The 25,181-nt window shown below is 54.3% G+C and overlaps 1 protein-coding gene across 2 annotated transcripts in view; it reads right to left on the bottom strand.

Annotated features, from left to right (window-relative positions):
• TBX5 (T-box transcription factor 5) overlaps nucleotides 1-14,323 on the bottom strand; it is a 45,307-nt gene extending 30,984 nt beyond the window's left edge. Inside the window, exons 1-6 of one of the 2 annotated variants that reach the window (XM_060118613.1) lie at nucleotides 14,145-14,323; nucleotides 11,408-11,592; nucleotides 9,669-9,763; nucleotides 7,428-7,547; nucleotides 6,446-6,593; nucleotides 2,731-2,883 (exon numbers count right to left, since the gene is read on the bottom strand). In XM_060118613.1, the coding sequence (XP_059974596.1) occupies nucleotides 2,731-2,883; nucleotides 6,446-6,593; nucleotides 7,428-7,547; nucleotides 9,669-9,763; nucleotides 11,408-11,592; nucleotides 14,145-14,154 (711 nt within the window). In that variant the 5' untranslated portion in view covers nucleotides 14,155-14,323. The remainder of the gene's footprint in view (nucleotides 1-2,730; nucleotides 2,884-6,445; nucleotides 6,594-7,427; nucleotides 7,548-9,668; nucleotides 9,764-11,407; nucleotides 11,593-14,144) is intronic. The other variant, XM_060118614.1, reaches the window with a different exon arrangement.
• Between the last annotated feature and the right edge of the window lie 10,858 nt (nucleotides 14,324-25,181).

The raw sequence follows: 25,181 nt of genomic DNA, 5'->3' as shown, positions 1-25,181 counted from the left end.
GGTACTCAGTAACTAAATACTGGGGAAAACCTCATATAGGGGAGAGTGCACTGAAAGTGCTCTCCTATGAAATCCCTCTTCTGGATGTCAGGCTGGCTAAAAAGACCTATATGTACAGCACAACCAGGCTCCCTGGCCCAACCAATGAAGAAAATCAGTAATTCCTGTGTGATCCTCAAATACAGCTATATCCATCACTCAACTATCATGGTCATCATTTCATGATATAGGTAAGTCAAAGCATGATGCTGTATACCTGAAACTCAAACAGTACGTATGTCAATTATACCCCAATAAAACTGGAAGAAAAAACAAAAACAAAATACATATATCCAAATGCATACTTGGAGGCCCACGTTCTGAGACCCATGAGCGTTTAGATACACAATCTCCTAGACTGTGTTCAAAACTCACACATACACACCCCATTGGACAGGCACTCCACACACACAGATCACCAAATATATTCACTGGAGAAGACTTTTTTTTTTTAAATAGAAATCTAGGGGATGTTGAGTATGTTCCCAAGTGTCTACAGTGATAGCTTCATGGGTATACACATATGTCAAGCTTAGTGAATTGAACACTTCAAATAGTGCAGTTTACTCTATGAGAGTTATGCCTCAACAAAGCTATAAACAGAGAAAGAATGCGTGGTTCCCCAGATCTACCCATTCCTGATGGACCCCTAAGATCTTTATTACATAGAACTTAGGAATTTCCCCCAAAAGACCTGAACACCCATGTGTTTCTTTAACAGATCACTTTCATGTGTCTATCACTTCCTGTCCTCTGTGGATGAACATGGGTTTCCTTGGCAGAAAAAAAAAAAAGATCCCACATATTTTTGGACCCCCCTGTCGGGACTAGCAGGCTCTAAGCATACATATATATAAGGAACTGAGCAACCTGGTTGCTATTTTTTCCTTTTTTTTTTTTTTGCCCTGTGGCCATCACCACAAAGTTAAACATAGGTTTATAGCAGCCATTGAGGAAACAGGTTTCTAGCAGCCAGTCTCAAATTAGCCTGAAACAGTGCTGGAACTTTCAGGACACTTGACCTTCCTTTTTCGCTCTTACTGGTTCAAGGAGTGGGAAAAACTTAAAAAACAAAAAAAGAATCCTTCTTTCCCTTTAAAAAGTAATTGCATGGGGCGGGGGAGTGAGTTTTCTGCTGAAAGGAAGCTCTCTCAAGGCCTGGGATCCCAGACAGGCCGTGTGGCCTGGAAGTGACAATCCATCACAGCTTGCCTTGGTCATTGACAATCTGAATTTGGAGATTACCCACAGCATTTCGTTACTGCCCTGGCTTCATGGGGGCAGGGGGCGGTGGGGATTAACCAACACACAGCCTGCATGAAATGACCTTCAAGGGGTGACTGGAGGCTTTAGGGTGCTAAGCCCATCTCTCACCCTTCCCTGGCCTCTCCTGCATGGCTCCACAGTTCCTATACCGTCCCTCCAGTCCACTCTTCCCTTGCAGGTTGGGGAGGGATAGGAGCTGTAGAGGGGGAGGGGCAACCCATCCCCACCTCCATCTCGGTAAGTTGTCCACATGACCCGCCCTCACTGATCCCATATGAACCCCCTCTTCCCCTCCCACAGCCCTCTAACCCCAAATCACTTCATAATACTGCCAAAGGTCCACAATCCCACAGCGGCAGCGGCCTCTCCCCAGCCCCTATATCTTGCCTTTCCCGATTCCAGATCTTTCCGTAATGAGGCTTAGGAATCATTCAGTCCTGCCCTCCCCCCCAAATAAAATGAATCCACCTGTTCTTCAGGTTCCTAAAGAACAGACATGAACCATGACAAGTCAAGACAAGCCCTTTCTCCTGAGCAAGAATAGAAGATACTCCCCTCAACCTGCGGTTATGGGGCACCCTGTTCCAACATCACGGTCAAGCCTTGAATGGCCCAAATCGGGGCCCGGATTTCGAACAGCGTGGGGGTCTCACAGTGCCACAATCCACCTGCGACATCCCACCTCTATACCACACTACAGCCACCAAATGATGCATTGGTCGCATGCATGCCTCCCTTCACCAAGCTGTATTTTTGAAGGATCATATTTAAGTCCCCAGAGCTTTGATCCAGGCAGCTGGTGACACGGGTTGCTCAGTTTTTGCTTTTAAGCAATACTAACCTTGCTTTAGTATGTGGTCCAGGGTCAGTAATCGCTGAAACAATTAAGGAAGCATCTGGGAAAACCCAAGCTCAAGGTTTCCGGCAACTTTGCCACCTGCCCCGATTGGAATTGAAATGCATCCAAAAGGCAGAGTGGAGGAGGGAAGGAGACTGACCCCCCACAGAAAAGGCGGTCCCAGGAAGGGTGACACCACGTCCCCACTCAAGAGCACGGAGCTGGCCAATATGGGGACCTTTCTTCTCACTGATCACTTCACGACTGCAGCGAGATGCCTCCTTGTTACGTTTGAGTACCGAGCATTGATACCACGTGGTCATCTATGGTTTGATCATTTCGTTTCTATCTGGGCTGTGTGTGTGTGTGTGCATGTGACTTTCGTGCCAACCGCATGAACGTAGCACAGCTGTGATCCTTAGGCTGCAGCTCTATCCCTGCCCCAGCCCACTGAAGTAGAAGTTGGTGCCCACTGTGCGGAGGAATAAAGATGCCCATAAAGCTAAAGGTTTTAGCAGGAGACCACTGTGATTCATGCAAACAAGCGGGCGGCCCCAGGCCCGCCGGTTCCTGGGTACTGGGCTTACCTTGTGGTTCTGGTAGGAAGTCACCGCAATAAACGCAGTCTCAGGGAAGACGTGGGTACAGAACGCAGTATTTTTTGAGCCAAATCCATTATTTTCGTCCGCTTTCACGATGTGTAATCTTGGCTGGTATTTGTGCATGGAATTTAGAATAATCTAAAAATAATAAAGAAAATGAGATTGTAAGAAAAATCAAACCCCTTTGTTTCCATAAAGCCCCACTCTCCACCCCAAAATTACGTTCCTTATATAGGCTCTCGGAGAAAAGGTCCCATTTTTTTCTCCTGTTTTTGAAAAGAAGCCAGTGATTTCATTAAAAAGAAACATTTCAAAAATGACAATTTCCATATGAAAAAGCCAGGGTAATATTCCAGGAATCTACCCAAAGCACACACAGCAGTAAATCAGAATGCTTAATAAAGTTAGTTTAATAAATTAACTCCCTGCGTAGGGCATGTCCCCCCCAGTGGGAGTGAAGCAAGTTTGGGGCAAGGAATTGGTGCCCCTCTCAAGGAAGCCTGGGCAACAATTTTGGCATGAAAGGACAGCAGAAACAAATAAACAAAGATATATATATAACTACCCCCCCGCCCAAGAAAAAAAGGCTCAAAGAGATGCAAAGGAAGAGACCAAGCATTTGCAGAACTGGAAGAAATAATCACAAGAAAAAGAGAGGAAAATGGTGGGGAGGGGGAGACTCTAGGGTGTGAGCTGGGCGGGAGGGAAGCACCCACCCCACCCCTAACATCAAACGGGGGTCTGGTTGCCCTTGAGATTCCCTGTCTCCAACTTCACAATATTTCAGGATCCGCCACTGGAATTATCCCCAGACCTGGCCCCAGACAGCACTGTGGCATCTGCTTTGGGGGGAATATATTTCTCCTTCCTTTCTATCTTCTCCATGTCTTGGTGGGGGGGGGGGTTCCCAGGGACTAGTGGGGGGGTCTCACTGTTGCAGTTCTTATTACAGCCACCATTGTGAACATTAGGAGGGGGTCTGCAGTCACCACACTCTTGCTGGAGCGGAACTATCCAGAGAAGATGAGCATCTTTACTAAAAAAAACTGAGTTTGTTGTTCTGATGGCGCCGTGCTTTTGATACTCCCGGGAAGCTGGTAACGCTAATATTTCTCAAAACGTTCTGATCTATACCCACCGAATGGGCGAACTGCCGCGTTTCACGAGCTGAAAAATCTGGCCTGCTTTTTTCCCCAGGACCGCAAACTGAGCGGCGGAGGTAGTCTCAGTGTCTTTGATTGGATGACCCTGGGGCAGGGTTCTCGGGCCAACCCTTGAAACCGACCTGGAGGAGGGGGAGGGGAGCGCGGCCCGACTAGGCCGGGGGAGGGGCGTAAAGCTCGGGACCCCGCGGCTCCCCGACCCCGGGCCGCGCTGCTCTAATCTCCGGCCGCCGCGGCCCGGCCGCCTCCCTGGCCGATAGCGACGCCGGCCGGGGCGGCGTGGCGACAGAGAGACGCAGCGGGGCCCTGCGAGCCGGCGCGGTCACCGTCCCGGCTTAGCCAAATTGCTTTGACGGCTGGGGACAGTGTGGAGACAGCGGCGCGAGGGCGATCTAAATGGCCCTTAATTTCATTAGGGCGGCTCTGGACTCAAAGCCCGGAGTTTGGGGTGGGAATGCGTGGCAACCGGGGAGTCCGGAGCGGCTCAGAGCACCGCGCCCTCCTCCGCGGAATTGGAAGGACTTGAAACTCACAGGGGCGCCCAGGGCTCGGGACCGTGCGCGCGCCTTTCCCGGGGGTCCACCCCAAAGGCACACCCGGGCCGCAGAGGGAAAGCTAAGGAGCCCAGACCAAGGTGCCACGGAGGCCCAGCCTCCAGAAGGACGCCGTCCTGGGAGATGCACGCAGGACCTTTACAAAATGGTCCCTTCTCTCCCCAGCGCTTAACCTAAAGCATCCGTTCAGCATCCGCAGGGACAGCAGGTACACCGTCAGCCAGCCAACACCCACGCAAGGTGGAGGTCACGTCTGCGCTGGGATGCACCACAGGCTGGCCGCTGCAGGCAAAACACCCTGGTTTAAACGCAGAGGAGGCCCGGCATTTTGCCTAGAAACGCGCCCCCCCCGCCCCTTTCCTCTCCCTTCCTACAGCGTAGAAGGGGCATAGGCCTTCCTTCTCTCTTCTCCAGTGGTCAACAGTCCGATCTCACACCAACCACGTGTACGGTGGCATTGAGTGCATCAGTGGAGGGCCCTGGTCTCCTTCCCACCACAGACTCAGTGCTTCAGCCCTAAGGCCCCACAAGAACGGATTTCTCATTTGGACCTTCACAAACTGTCCTCCCTCCGGATCAAATGCATTCGTACCCAGTCCCCTCATGTCCCCAAACTGGGAACCCTGTGTGTTGATTCTCCAAAGTGGCAGGATGCAGGTCACTTCTGGAATTAGAGAGACCTGGCCTCAAATCCCTGTTCCCAAATACAAGCTGTGTGACCTCAGGCAGGTAACCTCCCCTCCCCCGGACTCCATATAAAGGCTGTGTATTTCCACCCTCCTCTCTAGGCTGCTATGAGGATCAAATGCCCTAAGACGAACCAGCCTACTTGTTTGGTGGAATCATCAAACGAAGGGTTGTAAACTCTGAATTCAGAGACTGCATTCTGTCCTGGTGATTATTTCCAATGAAGAGATTTAGGGACGCTTTCCCTCAAATCAGTGTTCTGTTCATTTGTTTTTCTTTGGGGGAAGAGAGGATGATTCCCTATAGAGAATCTACTAGAAGCTACACATTCTCTTGGAGGGTGGGGGACGGCACGCTCAATATCCTGCAATTTCAGGGAGTTCATCAGGCCCCTCTCTCTCGGGGCCAATCCAGATTCCAGGTGTAGGACCCTGATCTTGGTTTGCCCACTCTGGACATGGTGGGAGGAGGCGGGAAAGCTGGAAGTTGGGAAAAAAAACAGATAAACCCAAGAGTGTCGAGCTAAAAGGGGTACGAGTACCGGAGTTCGCCTCTGGTGGGTTGGTTTCCCCATCTGTAAAAGAGGAAGCAGGGGGTCTAAGGTCTCCCTTTCAGCCGGAACATCCCCATAATATGGCAGGATTTGGAAGAAGGTAGGTAAGGAATACAGCTCCCATCGTGGTCCAGCCTCTGCAGTCTGTGCTGAGTACCTGCCGAGCTAGAGGGCCCATGTTTTCTGCAGGACTGAACCACTGCTCCCCACCCCTAGTCACAGATGGGGCTGAACGAACAGGAATTCCAGGCCCAGAATGAACTGCCTTAGTCACCCCATGACCCCTGTCCCTCAGCAAAGGCAGGTGGGTTGGGTGCTGGCAGCAGGGATGCAGGGTGAGAGCCCCAGGCCAGGAGACCTAGGGGTCTCGGTCGCCAGCCACTCAGGAAAGACACACCCAGAGCGTGGACTAGTAGACCACAGGGTGGACTGCAAAGGGGAGATGTCTGGGTAGGAGAGAGGTGGAGACAGCCAGGAAGAATTAGAAGGTGTGAGAAATAAGAGAAAAGGAAAGAGAGATGATAAAGAGGAGAGAAAGGGGAAGAGAAAGGAAGGCCAGGTCAAGAAGGGAGAGAGAGTAAAAGACCAAGGCAGGTGAAATGGAGCAAAGAAAGAAGCATGGGTGGGCGTGAGGAACGAAGAAGAAGAGGGAGAAAGTCCTGGAGAAGAGGGAGAGGAGAGACAGGTGAGGAAGAGAAGGTGTGAACCTGAAGATACAAGGAAGAGCTGCACGAGGTACTCACATGCCCAAATGGGTCCAGGTGGTTGTTGGTGAGCTTGAGTTTCTGGAAGGAGACGAGCTGCCGCATCCAATGCGCCCCAGTGGCCGGCGAGTCCGGGTGCACGTAGAGGCGGCCCGGCATGGCGGGCTCCGCTTTGCCCGTCACAGACCTAGACCAAGGAGAGGCGCCACCCCCCCTAGACTTAGTGCACCGTGGTGCCGGCTGGTTCTTGAGCAAAGCAACGGCTGCTGAATACGAGAATGATCTGGAAATAGCCTGACCCTCAGGTCTTGCTTGGGCATCTGCAATGCCAGATGCGCAGAAAGCCTGGGGCTGGTGTCCAGGCGAGCGCTCCCACCACCACTGCCGCCCGGCTCTTTCTCCTTCCACCTAATTCCTCCCCCAGCACCAAGGGCGCTGTGGGGAGCTTTGCAGCGTGTCTCTGCCTATGAACAACTGGTGGGTTCTGGAAGCCTGGATGTGCAAAAAAGTCTCGGGAACACTCCTTGAGGGCTTTCCAAAGGGGCTTCGTCTTCAAGCCTCTGCACTCTTGGCAGCCGCGGAAGCAACGTACCCAAGGAATGGGCCTCTCCTCTCTTGCCTGTTTAACTCAAATACCCCGGACTGATTTTGCAATTTCATAAAAAAAGGCATGTTCAAAGCAGGTAACTCATAAAAAATAACTGTTAATGGTTTATGCCCCCAGAAATAGCTCCAACGCTTGGTAACAATACCCTTTTTAAAAATCCACAACCCTCCGGTGCAGCAACAGACATGGGCACTTTACTTCCTCTGAGCCTCAGTTTTCTCGTTTATAAAATGGGGGCTCATGGCTGCTCTTTCTTTTTCTCAGGGTGAGGTCAGGAGGATGCAGCGGAAGGGGCAGCAAAAACCTCTAGCACACAGTAGGAGCTCAAAACAATGTTTATTGGTTCAGTGGGGAGAGGGCAGTTTGGTTTGCACGGTCCTCCCCGCCCTCCCCGCCAGCCGCTACGGTGCCTACCATTTATTATCTGCGAACTTGTATCTGTGGTCGTCGGCGGGAACAATGTCCATGAGGAGAATGTACTTCGTTTTGGGATTCAGGCCGGTCACCTTCACTTTGTAACTGGGAAACATCCGCCTAGGCCAGACGAGGAGGAGGAGACACAGAGGCAGAGGGAATTAATGCAAATATTCTGAAGAGCGCGTCCACAAATGTTAATGCAAGACTCGATCTTTTAAGAAACGTGGACGAGAAACGCGGCCCCTGCTCCGCTCTTGCCAAGATCCATCCCAGGTTTCCCTCCAAGTTATGGGGAGGAGAAAGGCCAAGAGATGAGAAAGCAGGCTAGGGTTATACCTATCTATAGGAGGAAATAGAAAGCAGAAGGCGAGGACTTCTAGAGACTGGTTTCGAGGAAGCCCTGAAAGGGACCCCTCATTTCAACTCTTGCTAAAGACTCTTTTCAGAACCAGACACCTACTTTTTTTATTTGGGGGCAGGAAAAGGCTTGTTAAAAAAAAAAAAAAAAAAAAAGAAAAAGAAAAAAGTTGGCTTCCTCCGCCCAGCCAGGTGCTTTGGCCGCTCTGAGCAGCGCTGCGCGTCACGTGGGCACCCAAGTGGGTGCTCCCTGGGACTGCCCGCGCGTGGGTGCCCACGGCACGTCCCGGCTTCACTCCGCCCCCAGGGTACAGCTCGGTGCGTGACCTCTGACACGAGCGTTGCGCAGGAATTTCTTCCTAGTGCCCCCACCACATCTCCGAGGCGCCTGGCACTTCTCCTTAGGGAGTCCAAACGCTTTGTCCCTCCTCAAAGAAATTTAGTTTCGGAAGGAACCGGGCCCTGCGCGAGGATCGGGTGCTTGCAAGGAGGTTCCGCAGCCTCGCGTGTGCCGCGCCCGGCTCCCTCTCCGCGCACAGGCGCACTCCCCGTCTCCATCCGGCCTCGGGAGGAGGGCGCCCCGGAAAGCAAGCCTTCCCAAGGCCGTCCGGGGCGCAAGGACCAGTTGCTGGAACCTGGCTCGCTCAGAGATGGCGGGAAGGGGTGAGTGGAGACCTCTCCCTCTGGCCTTGGAGCCTCGCCTCGCGGTGTTTATCTGCCCGAGCGAGCGCGCCTGGAGGCGGAGGCGCCGGAGGCTTCGCAGGCCTTTTATAGTTAAATCCCGTTGGCTCAGGCTTGGGAGGGAAAAAGGAGGCCCCGGCCGCCCTTTCCTTCCTCGGCGGAATGGGAAGAGGACCCGAGTTCTTTGGTATAAACAGAACGCGCCTCCTGTTCGCTCGGGCCGAGCGGGGGAGCACACATTGTTTAATTTCAAATAATAATAAATGTCACTGTTGTCAGTTTATTGCGGGAGGCTTGGGCTGCAGAAGCGGTGGGCGTCTGGCGAGGCGGCTCCACCCGCCCCTTTCACACACTCGGTGGCTCCGGCCTACCGGATCCTCGGCTTCACACGCCTGCTGTGCGCAGACTGGGACTTTCTGCCCTCAGGGGCGCGGAGGGCCAGTCCAGCACCGGTAGGGACGTGGCGGGGTTGTCCCCGCACCCGGGCGCACTCTGACGCTGAGATAACCGAGTTGCACGACCCTCCTACCCCCTCCCCCAGAAGTCTCGCATTTCTAGCTAAAACTGTGAGCTTTTAAGAGGAACTCCGGGGTGAGTGTCTTGATGAAACGGCCGTGTTTATCGGTGTCTGTATATAGAGCCCGGCCGAGCCCCGGTTCCCTTTCAAAGGCTTCGCCTGCTTTCTATAAACAATGAAAGAGGTAGCGAATACATTCAACGATGCTGAGTTTGGCGATCGGGTGGGACTCTGGAACGGCTCCAAGGTCAGGGAGGGTGGGAAGGAGGGTCTAGGCCAGGAATCAAGTCTGAGATCCCATGAAACCCAAACCCCGTCTCATCTCTGTGTGTCTCTGCAACTCTCTGTTCTCCCGTTGGCTCTCCCACCTCATTCCTCCTTCTCTGATTACTAATCCATCCAGATAGCACAGCCTCCCAAGCTCTTGCTTCTTATATACGAGGTGGAAGAAACGCCCAGTTTCCTGAGTTGAATCTTTCAGGTATTTCTCCTCACACTGGTGGAGATGACTGGACTCTTTAACCAGAATAGAGTCAAATGAAATATATTCATAATCGCTCGCTCGCGCTGTCTCTCTCCCCCTCCCTCTCTGTTTCTATTCTCCCCCTTTTGTGGTCTCCCACACCTTTCTTAGTCTCTCCCACAAGTCCCCTGTACCTCCTCCACAGAGGTGACCATCTCACCTGCCAGCCTTGGTTATGATCATTTCCGTGCCCACTTCGTGGAATTTCAGCCACAGTTCTCTTTCATGGAGAAACACCTTGATCCCTTCCATGCCCTATAAGAAGGAGAGGAAAAGTCAATGAGCCTTCCCTCCCCAAACTCCCCCAAAACACAGAGCTTTCTCTTCCTTCCCCCTCAAGCCAGTGGGCTCATAGGCTGAAAAGTGCCCCCAGCTCACTGCAGCACTGTCTGGGCTCTGGAGCAGCCCCTGCCCAGGAATCCCTGTGTATGCTCTCTCCCGGGCAGGTTTTAACCCCACAGTGCAGAGCTCTTTCCTTCTAATGCCACCAACACAAGGCTAGAGAAAAAACCCCAGCCATCAGGGTGTTCCAGAATGTGCATGGGGAGGACAGGGCTGAGAAAAAAATGGGACCAACCCCAATCCGCTTTAGCCAAGGGGCAGCTAAAAGGAAAAAAAGAAAAAAAGAAACCCAGCCTCAATCTTGAAAAACCCACCCAGGATATTCTTACGTAGACACCCAGATGTCCACACGAAAATAGACAGATGTGCACTGTATATATGCGTGTTTATTCTCACCATGGCAGTGCCTATGTAGACACAGGTGAAATATAAAATTGTAAATATTTATAGAATAGGTTTCCACAATCCCAAACAAGAACTAATTCTCAAATGTCTATATTAACACACCTCCTAGGCCCTCCTCACATCCAGCTTCGTTCATTTCAAGCTGTTTGGATTATGGGCCAAGCGATTTAACATGTCTACTTTCGACTACAAGTTATTTTACAAAACCCATACCCAAAAAATTACATACGAAGTCTTCGTTTTGCAATAATTTGTAAACGTCTAACAAGTAGATTTGTTTTCCCCTGAAAGAAAACCTCTTACGTTTCTGAAAATGCGTGCCCACCGTCTCACTACAAATATACGCGCATCTTCCTGAGACGTGAAAGGCAAAGGAGAGAGACAATGAAAAAGCCAGGAAGGACACCCAAATTCCAGAGAGGGGTTTTAGCTGTGTGCAGATATCTTTTGTGGTCGACACCCCGCTTCCAGCCCTCTTGACACCCCATTCCAAAACCATCAAGGTCTGCGGACGACGCCTTGAGCGCCCAGGGCGCCGGGGGTGAAGGGCACAGAGCGAGAGGCGAGGCTTCACGCTCTCGGCTCGGGCCCAGCTTCCAGCCAGGCGAGCCCGGGCTCCCCGCGCCCTCCCGGCCCAGCCGTGCGCGCTCCCCGCCGCCGGCCCCGCGGAGCCAGCCCACCAGGCCCCGGCCGCCAGACACACGGTGCAGCGCGCGAGGCTGCGCGCTGGCGCGGAGGAGGCGGGAGGAGGCGAAGGCTACGAAAGATCTGAAGAGGGGTCAAGCCATCGCTCATGCCGGCCTGAAGCGGCCGCTGACCCGACCCTTCATGAGGCGTTCAAGCCGAGTTTACACCTAGTGCAGCAGGAAAGAAATGATCTGGGCCATTGTTCGCTGGCCCCAAAGAGCCGGATCTTTGAGGCTCCCCTAACAACTTCAATGTATTTCAAAAATCCTCTGGCCGTAAAGATAAACGTCACAATACAGTGGATGGGACTATACTGGCATTTCGGGAGGCACGGCAGAGAAGGGTGGAATCGAGCAAGGATTAAAAAAAAAAAAAAGGGCAGATCATGGGCACTGCCCGCCCCCCTTGCTCAAACACTCCAAAGAGCGTCTTTGGTTTCTGCAAAGACCCCGAGGCCCTGCTTACCTGCTGGGTGAAGGCGGCCTGCGGGGACGACGGGGACTTGCTGGGGGCCCCTAGCGCGCTCTCGGGTTTTGAGTCACAGGGTAGATCCTTGGAGTCTGGTTCCAGGGGTGTGTGAGCCAGGCCAAAGCCGTCGTCTGCGTCGGCCATGGTGAGCCCGGGGCCCTGTGACCGCTCGGGGTCCTGCTCTGAGGACGAGAAGGAAAGAGAAAGACAGATGGTGGGGGACGGGGGGGGGGCGCAGAGGAAGAAAAAGAGAAGGTTGGAAGCACAGTTCTGGTGACAGGAGGGGGCAGTGACTAGGCTGCCACCCGCAGTTTCCAGCTACCAGCGCCTCCGTCCCCAGCTGAAGGAGGCTGCAGAAGGTCCCGTTATGAGTATCATTACTATTACTTTAAGACCACGCACAACCTCTTGCGAAAGCCCCGCGTCACAGCGGGAGGAGGCGAGGCCCGCATCTCCCCTTCGCAGGCTCCCCCGCGATAAGCGAGCTGCCCGTCAAATTTGTCTGGACTTCTGGAAGAGCCAATAAAGATAAGGCCTGGGTATTTTTGGAAGCCATTGGGTACGAACCAAAAACAAAACAAAACACAAACCTGGTGCCCTTCTGAGATTTTTTTTTCTTCGTCAAATTACAAGAGGCCAGCAGAGCCCTGTTTATGAAAACTCACAAGAGGAATATTTTTCTGCAGCAGGCAAAATGCCTGACATAACCCGCCTCTCGCAAAAACCAAAAACATAAGAAAGGAAAGAGCTGCAGATCCAGAAACCAGGTCTTGAGAATTCACGTTCATCTTCTATCAGTCACAGGCCTTGAAATGAAAAGTCCTTTAACACTGAGTCCTCCCCCTTTCCCCCAATCGTAAGCAACATGAAAAGTAGAAAGGAGCCAAACAGAAAGGGCAGGAAGGCGGCGGCGCAGCGGTTCGGAGGGCGGCGCGCGGCTGGGTGCCGGAGGCCAGCGCTAGGGGCGCGTTCTCCTCGTTTTCTCGGCTCTCCAGCCCGAGACGGGCATTTTGTCGAGCGGCCTGGCCGAGGGGAGCTTCTCCGAGCTTCCGTCGGGCCTGGCTTGCTGGAACTGCAGGCCCAAGCTCGGGGTTGGCGACGCCAAAGTGGTGCCCGGATAAATCCTTGGCTTCCGGCGTTGAACCGGCCACTGAGGTCCGACACAACTTGCAGAATGGCCCGGGGTTACAGGCATGTGAGGTTGGAACACGCAAAATAACAGCTGCAGAACGGTTCAAGCCTGGAGGAGCCTGCCTCCTGCTCTGATCTCCTTCCAACATCCTCTACGTTCCCAAGTAGGGATTTCCTCCCTCAAAAGCCGGGAAGACTGCGAAGGAGGCGCAAGAAATGCCTCCCCCCTCCCCCCAAATCTTAGCAGCAGCTTGGGCAAAAGGCTGGATCCCACCCCGGGTCTGCAGTGGCCGGAGACCCAGAAATGGTGCCGAGGAGAAGATCAGCTTCTGAGGCCCGACTCCCACCGAAGCCGCCTCTTTCACCACGCCCTTGGGGTTTGGGGGAGGCGGTGATGGGAGCCCCGAAGCCTGCTCATAACAAAAGAAAGTGGGGCTGGCGTGCTCCACGTGCGCTTCCATTTCACCGCTGGCCGCGGGGACAATCCCATCGCGAGCCATGGCCGGGGTCCCGAGGAGCTCGGGGCTGGCGGCGCCGAACGAGATGCGGCTTGACAGAACCGGGCCGCGCGTCCTGCAAACCTCAACGCCTCTCCCCCGGCCCCGGCCGCCTCCTCGGCTCCACGCGCCGGGCAGCTCCGGGCCTCGCAAAATCTCCGCGAGCCGGGCCCTGCAAAATCCGAGGCCAGGCTTCGAGTGCCGCGTTCCGCGCCTCCCTGAGCCGGCTCGGCCGGCGGGCTCCCTCCCCAGCCTCCCGGGCCATCTGCGGAACTGTTACCTCGCTCGGTGAAGCCGGTGCATTCACTGCATCCCTTCTGGCTCCTAGCAGGGAAGCCGGCGGCGAGGCGGGGGCGCGGGCATGGTGGCTCCGGGGTCTATGGGGGGGACTGCTTCCCCAGACCAGCGGCTACCGCTGCCTACAAAGGAGGACCCACCGCGGGAGCCTCGGCAGTGACTGCCCACAATTCAACACACACCTCCTCCGCTTGCGCTCGCGCTCCCTAAAGACTTCCAAGTCGTCAGGCGCCAGAAGGGCTCCGAAGAAAGCAAAACAGCAGCCTCCGGGAGCACCTCCAATAATATAATCTCAGCGCCCTGCTTCTCCCTTGTGCCCACAGGGAGGGAAAATTGGGAGACAAGAGGGAGCCTGGGAATGGTCGACGTCCTTTCTGAGCGCAGCTTTCAGGGTTAAAGTTCCGGAATCCGAGGTAAGAGTCGGTCTCTCTCCCTCTCTCTGTCTCTCTCTCTGTATCTCTCTCTCTCTGTCTCTCTCTCTCTGTCTCTCTCTCTCTCTCTCTCTCTCTCTCTCTCTCTGTCTCTCTCTCGCTCGCTCAGAAATACAAGCCGACTCAGCTGAGCTCGGTGACGTTGGGCTGCCTTGATGCTTACAAAGTACTGAAATTGCCTCTCCAACTAGCTCCCACTGCACGCCGCCTGCCTCTGTCTGTCTCTCTCTCTCTCCCTCCCCTCCTCCCTCCTCCCTCTCCCTTCCCACTCCCTCCCCCAACCACCTTTTCCATTAGATTTCCCGAACACTCAAATCACAACACGACTCTCAAACCCAGACCTCGAGATCACCCCCTCCTCTCCACCCGCTCTCCAACCTCCATCCATCTCTGCTTCTCTGAGCGCGGCTCGGAGGCTGCAAAAAATCCTGCACAAATCATCGCAAACCCGCTCGGCTTCTGCCCGGGAAGTAATCTGGGTGACGCGGCTGTGCAGAGAACGGAGTAGGAACGCACGAGGCGTGCACACACACGCTAGGAGCCTCCTCTGCAGCCTCGCCCGCGTTCTCTCTCCACCGCTGACCTCAAGACGGAGAACTGCCTGACCCCGCCTGGCCCAGCCTGCCGCCGCTAGCCGCCCTGATATCTCCCCCCATCCCCACTCATCACCCCGATTCTGAGAGACTCCGGGGTGAAGGCAGGGTGAAGGTGCGTGGGGATGGGGGCCGAGATCAAAGATGCCCAGAAATCGCCCTGCGCTCCCAACCCCTCAGGGCCACCAGACCTCCCATGCTGGAGGTGTACACAAGGCAGTGCCCAGTTTTATTAAAATAATCAAACAGTCACTGGGGGCTGGCTGGGGTTTTCATCTCCACTCGCCTCCTCTCCCTGCCCTCCCCCTATCTGAAATGTATTATTTTGAGGGTCGAGTTGAAGAGGTCAATAGAAGCGTAAACACAGTCAGTAGGTCTTAGCCTGAGCAGACCCAGCTTGGAAAGTCAAGAATTAGTGCTTGGAACAAACGTCAGGGTCCCCGTTTTTGCTTCTCACCCAGGTCTCTGTCACCCTGTTCTTTTCTCAGCCTCTGTCTAGAGATTCAAGCCTGCAGGCCAAGGTCTGGGGAGAGGGATGGAGGGAGGAGAACCGCCAGGGAGATCTGAGGCTGCCTCAGTGCCATCCTCTATGGCCCGGGGAACTAAAATCCCAGCGCAGGCCTGATGCATCGCTGCAAAATTCCTAAGTGGATTGTCCAACCCTAAAAGTGGGGCAACTAGGGAGAAAACCAACCCAAGCATTCTCTAGAGTTCTCACTCCACCTCCCAGATTTGCTTTCAAACAGCCTTTTGCTGAGACAGTTTATTTATTTGTGAAAACACCCTCACCCTTCCAAAATGTCAGCTCAGAGGACTTTGGGCTCGCTCAGAGGGCGACCCCCGGCCAACGACGGAAAACAAACATGGCTTCAGGAAGAGCCTGCATCTCCGCATCTCTGGCAAAAAGGAAGGGGAAATCCAGAAAGAGCCCTCCAATCCCTTTAAATTCTCAGAGATTTGCGGATAAAATAAATTCCCATAAATAATCTGCAGGTCCCTCCCGAGAGGGAGCATCTGTACTCCCCCAAGTAACTGCCTGGCCCAGATTCACTTAGTTTGTGAAGTGCAGATTCTGCGGGCCACCAAGTTAAATTGGGATTTTGAAATCTCAAGGGCAAATCTATTCTTGCCAGGTGACACTCTTGCGAGCAAGGCTGGGAGTGGGGTGGATTCATCAGGGCCGAGTTGGGGAGGGAAGCCAAGGGGCCGTGGGCAGGCCAGGGCTAAGAGAATCCTCTATCCCCCACCCCAGAGCTCTCCAGGGCGACACTCACCTCCAAAAATCCCACCTCTTGTTTCCAGCGCAGATGCCGAGAGTAACGCCTCGCTGGGAGGGGTGTGTTCAGATGAAGAGTTTGGAAAGGACCCCCCAAAAGAGACCCCTTTTAGGCCAAGCCTTCTTCCAGCGTCTTTCAAGAGTAGTGTGTACCTCCCAGCTCGAAGTTGGTTTGTGGTCTTCGACAAATTAAATATTACTGTTTATTACCAGGCATACCCCAATAAAATAAAGAGGCAACCAGGCGATACCGACTATCTCACCAGCCGCTGCACCTATAGGACTTGGAGACGTCACGAGTCACGCAACCGGCCCGCGCGCTGTCACGCTCGACTGGGGGGCAGCGGCGCGAGGTTGAGTCCTTTCCGTCTTCGCCTATCACTCCTGCCCGGGTCTGCGCAGCCACAAGTCTCAGACGCCTGGGCCACGGGAATAAATAAAGAAATAAACAAATCCAACGCTCTCTGGGGAAATGGGGGTGGCGGACATCAGCCACCAATAGAGCCAAGATCGATTTTCTTAGGGAGAGGGAGGGGGTCTTTTGGCGAAGGGAGGTGGGAGCCCACATCAGCCCATGGATTGGGAAAAAACCGAGTTGGCGGGGGCTGGGGGGGGGGGTTGGAATCGAGGTCTCTCGCAGGAGGTAAAACAATTTTTTCCCAGGAGGAGCTCTCAGCATACAACTATCGAGGCGCCTCTCTAGCTGATTAAGTTTGGGACGCGATAACTCACTGCCCGCTTGCAGGCGTGCATAGAAGTAATTACTGCGTTAATCGCGGAGGGGAAAAGAGAGACGTTTGGAGCAAGAGAGAGTCGTCCGCAGCGTTTCTCGCTTAGAAAAAATCCATTCTGCGAATCCTCCTTTAACTAGGTCGGGGGATGCAACTGGTCCCAGCGTGGCCTGGCGGGGGCGGGGGCGGGGGGCGGGAGGGTGATTTGTGCCGAGAAAAACTGTAGTGCCGGGTCCTTTAGAGGGACGAGGCGCTCTATTTTGTTTTGTAATGACGATTATTATTATTAATATTAGTCTCGTCAGGGGCATAACTTCTAAGCAGCCGCGTGGCGGATGCGCACAAGGTTTTGCGCGCAACTGGAAACACACTAGGTTCAGTTGCGAAACGTACCGCATAGACGCCCCTGGCGGCGCTGAAAGGAGAGCTAGGCCTACCCAGCACGGAGCGAGCGAGCGAGCGCCCGGCCTTCTGGAAAGGGTAAGTTCCCCTCCTAGGGGCCCCGAAGGAGCCGGACATCGGACTCTGGACTTGCCCGTAGCTTCGGGGTTCGAGCCTGGGTTGCGCGCGTGCCCCCAGCCCCACCCCATCCCCCGGGCTTTCCGAAGCACGGCTTGGCTCCAGGCCCCGTCGGTCTGGGGCTGGAGCAGCAAAAAAAAGTGCAGGAACGCAGTCGACCGGGCAGCCTCAGGAGCTAAGGTCGTGCCCGCGGGGAGACCTGGCAGTGGTTTCCAGCGCCGGACGCGGGCGCCCGGGCTAGTCGGGCCGCGGACTCTGCTGCTTCCAGCAAGCAGAACCCGTGTCTCTCCTCTCGGCCAGGCCGCAGTGACTTTCCCGAGCTTCGCTTTCATTTCCCAAATTATTAATAATTATCTTTTACCCACTCCGAGGCCCTTTGGGTGCAGCGTTTGTTCCCAGATGCCCAAGAGCGCAACCCCAAATCCTTCGCCCAGACCCTGGAGATGGGTTTCTATTTGACCTCTGGACCGAGGTGGGCCGGAAACGGAGGCCTGGGCCCCGCCGAGACTGGAAGGGGAAAGCGAAACTCCGAGCGGGGCGAGCTCTTTTCCGTTTGACTCCTTTCTCTCGCATCCCTGGCGCGGGCCCCGCAACGACCCGGACCGACTCACAAAGGATTCCATATGCTCAGCTTCCGGACCCGCTGTCCCAGAGGGTCCGGAGGCCGCACCACTGGTAGAATAAACTGAAGACCTCAACTAGGTTTGAGAATCTCCATTATTTCCCCAGTCATTGGACAGTTAACTTGAAAGAGAGGCTTCGATCTGCAACCTCCCTTCCTTCTTTCGGATGCTTTCCCCGAACTGCCACCCTCATCCCTACCTCCATCTCCACCCCCACCCGCGCTCGGTTTCCTCCCGAAATGTATTTTCCTCATTTTGCAAAATTCCTGCCTTCATTTTAATATTGCAATGGATAGGGAAGCAGAGGTTCCTATGTTTAAAATCGAAAACAATAAAAGCAAGGGCGACCGCTGTTGATCTTTTTCCTTCACTCTTGTCTTCTACTTTTAAGAAAGTCGCATTCCAAACCACCGTATTTCTTTCCTCCCAAAAGAGAACTCGCTTAAGAATTCACCCCATTTCCGTTTCTCTCCGCGATGTGTCCCCGCCTGACTTGGATCTCTATCGAAGGCAAAAAATAGGTAGAAGTGCAGATAGGACTGGGAAAATTAATAAGAATTATAACAACAGTAGAAATGATGGCGAAAGCAAACTTCGACCAACTCGTTTTGCAGAAGAGAGGGTCAGACTGAGGGTGGGAAATTCCCTCGTTTCTCAGGCGGTCACTTTCCCTGCTGCCTAGTTAAATATGGCTCTGTTGTAATTTTTTTCCAGGACTGCAGTATCTTCCTTCCCAATGTTTTACTCGGTTCCTGGTTTCCTCCCTTTTGACCAGAAGTATCTGGGAACACTGGAGGTTATTATTATTTCAATATCCACTATTCTCCAATATTTCCACCAAGAATTAGTTTTGTTACTTACTTTACTGATTAGGCATGTTGATGTTGCTCCCTGGGCTTTGGAAATATTCCCCTCCACTCCCCCACGTTTGGTGGACGAGATTTCCCCACGGCCACCACCACCCCCAGTCAGGTTAATGAAATAAGAAATGGCTACGGGAACTTCATTCGAGAGGCTCAGCCTGGAGAATATCAGCGCTGGAGATCCGCAGAACAGAGAAGGCAGTACCACACTTGGATGCAAAGGAGCCCCTGCTGTTGCTCCCTCACTTTGGCAAGTCCCCAGTGGAAGAGAAGGGCGAGGGTCTTGAGCTGAGAAAACCTGGAGCACAGCCCTCCCCCATTCCGTAGGCTGCTCTGAGCCTGAGAACTCCAATCGTACCCGCAGCCTAGAACCTGTAGAAAGGCCTCCTCATTTAGTCACCATGTCTGCAGGGTCACAATGTCCCCACAGCCCCGAAAGGAGTGGGGGGTGGGGAAAAGACTACATTCCAGGGCTCTGACCCCGGAAAGATCGAGATTTAGGCTAATACCTCCAGGTCTGGGATGCAGGCGGGATGGGGGGCGGGAGGTGGCTGTCTGGATACTCCCTCCCTCAGCTGGAGGGTGCGGTGGAAACTTGGGAGCCTGCTGCTCTCCGGGGCTCTGGAAAGACAAATTTTCTTTGGCAAAGGGAACTGTGTCGCGCTGTCGACACGGCAGACTATTTTTCTTGTTTCCTCACAAGGTGGGGAGGCGGGCTGGGGGGAAGAAAGCAAGAAAGAAAGGGAAATTAAATCCACACGTGTTAAGCTTGCTCAAAGGGCAGAATTCAAAACGGAGACGAAACTCTGACTCTTCCAGTTCTGGCTGCCCGCGGGCCTCTTTCCAGCCAGCCCGGGTCTCACGGAGCATGGCATCCCCACCGGAGACAATTCGATCCGATGTTTCATAAAGCGTTTTATTTAAGGGGGAAGGGACATGGTTTCTCTCCCTCTACCTGCGGAGAGGCAGAACACGTTAACAGCAAAGAAAACACAGGAGATGGCACTTGTGAGAATATTTACCTCCTTTAAGAAAGCTCAGCTTGCTATATCTCCCAATCAACCCAGTGATTCAGGTAAACACTCACCCTATGGCCAGGGTGAGCCAGGCCAGTGATTTTGGAAAACCCTAAGGTCTGATCAGGCTTTGGGCCTATCTGTTTTAAGAGAACCTTAGAGGCTGTTTTGTAGACGCGGGAATAGGCAGCTTCATCTGCAGGGCTAAACCTCACATCCCTTCCTCTTTTCTTTCTGGGATAAACTTGCCGGAAAGGAGTTCTGCACCGGTGCAGGGGTGGAGGTTGGAGGAGGCCACCCCGCCTGGAGCTGCGAGTGAAAACTCTACTAATGACCTTGAGGAGGTGAAGGGAGATGGGTGGGGGCGTGGATGACGAGGGCGGCCAAACCCCAAACTAGACGGATCCATCACCAAAACGATTGCTTGGTCGAGACCTCTAATTTTTCTTCCCTTTCAGCTCGGGCCGAGAGCGCCCCAGCGGGTCGCCTCTGTGCTCCTTGTACTGGGTTTCTGGCCTTTGGGGGCAACCTCGACAGCGACAGAAGGTTCCGGAAGCGGGGACCCCAAACGCCTTGCTCCTGCGACACAGCCGCAATCACACCCGGAAAACACTGGGGCGAAACCGACAGAGGCTGGCCGTGGGGTGCAACTGACAGAGGTTCACGGTGGAAAAGTTCCCGGCAATTGTTTCCACAAGGGCCCTGGGTTTCCTGGTCGCCATGGCAACCCTGGAGTCCCCTCGACCTCTCTCAACCACCGGGCGCCCAGAGGACAATCGCCGCGCACTTTTGCCGCGCGCCCTGAGGCCTGCGAGGCGCTTCCGTCCTTCGCTCTTGGCTTCCCGGAGCCTCTCCAGTGGGTTCAACACGGCAGGGATTGAAAAACTCCCCGCTTTTTTTAAACTGGGGGAGAAAATCGAGATTTAGTAGAACTTCTGCTGGGTAGGTTCGGGTCTCCAGCAAAAGCCCCCACTTTGAATGGCGAATGATGACCTCGGAGACGTGCGCTCGCGCAGTGGGTGGGATACTTTCATCCAAGCCCGCATCGGGCACATCTCAGCTAGGGACCTGGGACTTGAGGAATCCCAGGGGGTCTCTTCACGCATACTGCCCACCCCCATGGCACCTGAGGCTCCCCGCGCGTCCGTCCAGGCAACCCTTTCTCCTGCCTGGAAAAAGTCTCCAAAGTGGGAGGAGAAAAGTTAGGAGCTAAAACTCATGGCATTCATGTCTGCCAGATTTTACCGAGAGAAAAAATAAATCATACTCCTTTTCCTTTAAAAGAGAAAAATGTTGGATTGTGGGTGTACTATAAAGAGTATTAAATAATACTTGGGGGTTGCATTGCTTTCTCCTTGAACCTGCAGGGGGAAATGCCCCTCTGTGGGGTGGCCAATGGACAATACAGGACAACTTTTCTGTTCTGATTTTGGAGGCAGTAAGCTCCCAGAAAGAACCAGGTTGCTGACCAGCTTGGACGGCCGGGTTTGGCAGAATGGATGGAGCCAAAAGGGCAAGTCCTGTTCTGGGTCCACCTTCCCCCTCGTTTCACTCTCTGCTGTGGACCTCATTCATCTCCCAGCTGGTCAGGAAAGACAAAACTTCTCTCCCTCTACTTCCAATGGGGCATCCAATGTCTCCAAAAACTCTGGGCTGGCCTTGCAGTGTTGCTACCCACTTTTTGCATCTGAGTCTGGAAGACAACCTTCAGGGGTTCCCTTAGCACACTCAAGCTCCCATTTCTTTCCTCCCCAGCATTCTGCATTCGTACTTGCTTGTGTCCACACAGCCACAAGGAGAGAGGCTCAAATGTCCACTAGCTTTCGTGGTGCCATCAGAGCTAACATTTATGGCAGGCCAGGGGCTCTTGGAACATGGTTTCACTCAGCTCAGCTAGTTCTAAATAGCTCCATGAGAAGGTGGCTCCTGGCCAGTCACATGCTGGTGGGACCTGAACCCAGGCACTCTGACTCCAGAAGCCAGGAGCTCCTCTTTTACGAGACAAGGCCAGGGAAAGGGAAGGAAGGGGAAGAGGTCTCTTGGATTGCGGGGGGGAGGGGGTGCGAAGGGCACTTTGTAAGCACCTAACCGCACAGTCTGAAGCTGAAGGCAGTTGTTCCTTCAGTCGTGGGATAAAGGCTTAGATCTCTTTTCGTGTCACCATCTCCTCTCCCCACTCTCACCAAGGAGGCAGAGGGACCCAAAAGAGGGCCTGTAGACACACAGCCCCAGATCCACAGCACTTTGCAGGATGGGAAAGAAGATGGGGAGATGCCGAGTCCTCCTCTCCAGACCTCAGCGTTCTGTTCGCAAACCCTGGCCCGTATTTATCACAGCTTCAAGCCAGTATACGCTGTCCCCTGGAGGGCGAGAAATAGGGTGGGTAGGATAGAGGGGGAGAGGAGATGCGCCTGGCTCCTTTTCTTGAAACAAATAATTAAGCTCAGAGAGGGTGGGGAGAGTCACACAGCCTCTGCTGGAAATTCACCCAGCTCCGTGCCCATCCCTAGGCTTTGCGCCTTCAGGAGGAGCCTGAAAGGGGACCCTAGATGCTTGGGAGTGTGCGGGGCCTGTAGGCTCAGCCTGCTGAAGGCGTGGAGCCAGCCTCAGACGCTCCATGCTCCGGGTGGAGAGAGTGCGCCAGTGGCGTGGGTCTCAGGGAAGTCCCAGACCTCTTAGGGGCTCCGGACCTGCGGTTCGGAGGAGTCTGCGCCTGGCACCAGTCCTGCAGCCTCCCCAGCCGCGCCTGCCTCGCCTTCCCACTTCTAGACCCTTCTCCCTGCCACCCGTTTGCCCGGGAGCCCACCTCTGCCACACCGGCTCCTGGCGCAGCACCGGCTGCCGCAAATCCAAGTTAGGAAGGGAGGGACTCCTTTAGAAAGTGAGGAACTCTGAGATCCAAACCCCAGGACAGCGCCCCAAAGGGAGGCACAAGTGATCCTCACTCCAGCTTCCTCCCGGGACCTGCCGGACCCCTTGGCCTTCAGGGACCAAGGCTTCCCTCCTCCATGCTCCGTTGGGCTGCCCCATCTCCAGGACCTCTGGCACCACCTGCGTACCTCCCACTTCCAGGACCCTGGGGGACAGACACCAGCTGGGTTCTTGGGGTTTTATCCCCAACCTCTCCCATGCCAGTTCTCCAACAAAGCTGCCCCAAGGAGGACTGGTTCCTGGTACATCTTAGGGAGTGCCCAGGACGCAGGAGTGGGTGTCTGACTCCACAACGCCTGAATCTGAGCACAGGCAAGGGCTGGCTCTAGCTCACTCTCCAACCTCCTGCCCGGTTTCCATCTTGTAACAAAGCTGGAGATTCTACTACCCACCAGGAGAGGTGGGCTGTATGTCTCCTCCTTAAGGATATGATATTATCCTTAAGTCTCTCTGGATGACTGTGTGTCATTTGAGGAGGTACTTTGTGTGTCTCTCTGCTGTTGTGTTTGTGTGTGTGTGTGTGCTGTTGTGTGTCCTTCCTTGAGAGAGAGCACTGAAAATACATATATATATTTTCTGTTCATCTCCTTATGGGAAAACACTTGTGAGTCCACGGTGTTGGGGCCCCGAGTGTGTATGGTGCAGGCTGGTGTGGGTCCGCGTGTCCTTGTGGAATGCCTTGTGTCTGCGTATAGCCTGCAGGGTAGCCACCACCCAAAGATCATCACGGGGCAACCGGTGTCCTGGGCTCATAACCTAGTGTTCAGCTACCCTCCTTTTTTATGGGCCACTTGTATGATTATTATTTTTACCAACAGCGCCAAGCGGAGGTCTGCACCCCTGCATCTCCTGAAAGGCAGTCACAGCCCAGCTGTTCAGCCAGGAGGCCAAAGGGGCCGTGTACAGGCAGCCCGGGCCACCAGAGTCTATATTTGGAAACAAATTCCACAGTCACTTCCTGGGGACTGGCTGGAAGATGCCTGAGAGTAGAAGGGTCAGTGTTGTAAATGAAGTCCCCTCTCAACCCTGCCACCCGAGGGCTTAGGGCCCACACTCCTGGCAGGTTGAAAATGTCAGGTGCAATAAATGTGCTGGCCACGCACCTGGACAGTAGGCAGGGCAGTTAATTCCTCTGCAGGCAGAGTTCAGGAGCAGGGGCAGCTGATACACAAGCACGCCCCACCCCCTGGCCCAGAGCATTCGCCCACACCCAGGTGTGCACATGTGCCCTGCACACACCTCCAGAGCCCTCCCCAGTCCCAGAGGAAGAGGAGGTGACTCTACATCTTAACCGTGTTTCCTTCTCGGAAGTTGGTTCCAAGGCATCACGTGCTGCAGCCTGGATGCCCCTGCACAAGTGCCTGACCCGCCCCTCCCAAGTGGCCTTTACCTTGTCCCCCGAGGCCATGGGCCTGATGGGCTCGCTCCAGGGTGGATCTGCTCCTGGAGCCCTATCCATCCAGGGCCACAGCCACTTGCAGCCAGTCCTTCTGGGGTCCAGGTTGGGGCACAGCGCTCATCGGGGTTACTGAGCCCATGCTTCCATCACCCCTGCACAGAAAGCAGTGAGGTTTCCAGCCACTTCTGCCCCACGGTGCTGGGAGGGAGCTGGCTTGACTGAGCCCTGTGTCCTGGCCCTTCGCTGATGCCACCGTCCTGGCCCTCTGTCCCCAAGGAATCAAGCAACAAAGTACCCCAGACCCAGCCACTTGGGAGTCACTTGGAGCACACACAGCCGTGCATGGCCACCCACTGCATGTACAGGGGCAGCAGTTCTGTTACACACACACACACACACTGATTCTGTCACATGAATACACAGACACCCTCCCATACTCAGTCTCACACAAGCTCCCACAGGCAAATACACACCTGTTGAGTCACACACACGCACTCATGCTCGTCGTCACACAAAGACCGGCCCACATTCACAGTCACACACACACAAACACACAATCATGGTCACACACACCTGCACATGTGTGAACGTTAACCCAGTCACAATCACAAGCGGTCACACTGGCCCACAGTCACGTACAGAAAGCCACACACACACTTACAATCCTTCACCCTAAGTCACACACACACACACACACAATTACACACAGTCATCTTCACATCCATTCATCCATGGTTTGCACTCAGTCACTGTGTCCACCCCTACCCTAGACACTCACTTCTCCTCTCCTGCAGCCTGCACACGGTGCCATTAGAGTGGGGCTGCCCCTGCCCAGCCTGGCAGTTATTGGGTGGGCACAATCAGGGATCGTTACAAGGCACGGGGTGGGGGAGTTCCTCTGGAGAGAACCCCTTGATTCAACTCCCCCACCCAGGCAGGAAATCTCCAGGTCAGGAGAAGGAAGGACACATGGGTTTTTGCAGCAGGCGAGGGAGCAGCCTCTCTCCGGCTCTGCCCTCAGCCCTGCAGCCCGCCTCTTCCCTAGCTGCCTGTCAACCCCCCACAGAGGTCCCGGGGCTCTGACATAGACTCATCTAGGGAGTGGGACCCAAGGGAGCCCTCAGCAATAACTAGTCCAACTCTTTGATTTTTACATCTGGGGAAACTGTGGTCTAGAGGCACAGTTCACAGGTCTAAAGACCAGGAAGGAGAGAGACACAATTCCCAAGGATTTTGGAACAGAGCTAGGACTGGGGCCCCCATCTTCTGCCCCTCATGCGGACCACACGGCAAGATTACTGGACACGCCACCCACCACTGCCATCACCAGCCTTCCACCTACTGGCCCAAGGATGCCTGAGCGACCCGCCCATAAGCAAAAGTGAGTCATCAGACCATGTCTCATTCCTGCTTACAACCCTCCAAAGGGCAGCTCAAAGAGCTTACGATAAAATCCCAACTCCT

This window comes from Mesoplodon densirostris, chromosome 15, assembly GCF_025265405.1.
Source record: "Mesoplodon densirostris isolate mMesDen1 chromosome 15, mMesDen1 primary haplotype, whole genome shotgun sequence".
NCBI lineage: Eukaryota > Metazoa > Chordata > Mammalia > Artiodactyla > Ziphiidae > Mesoplodon > Mesoplodon densirostris.
Note: the sequence above shows the minus strand (reverse complement) of the source record. Positions and strands in the feature narration are given on the sequence as shown.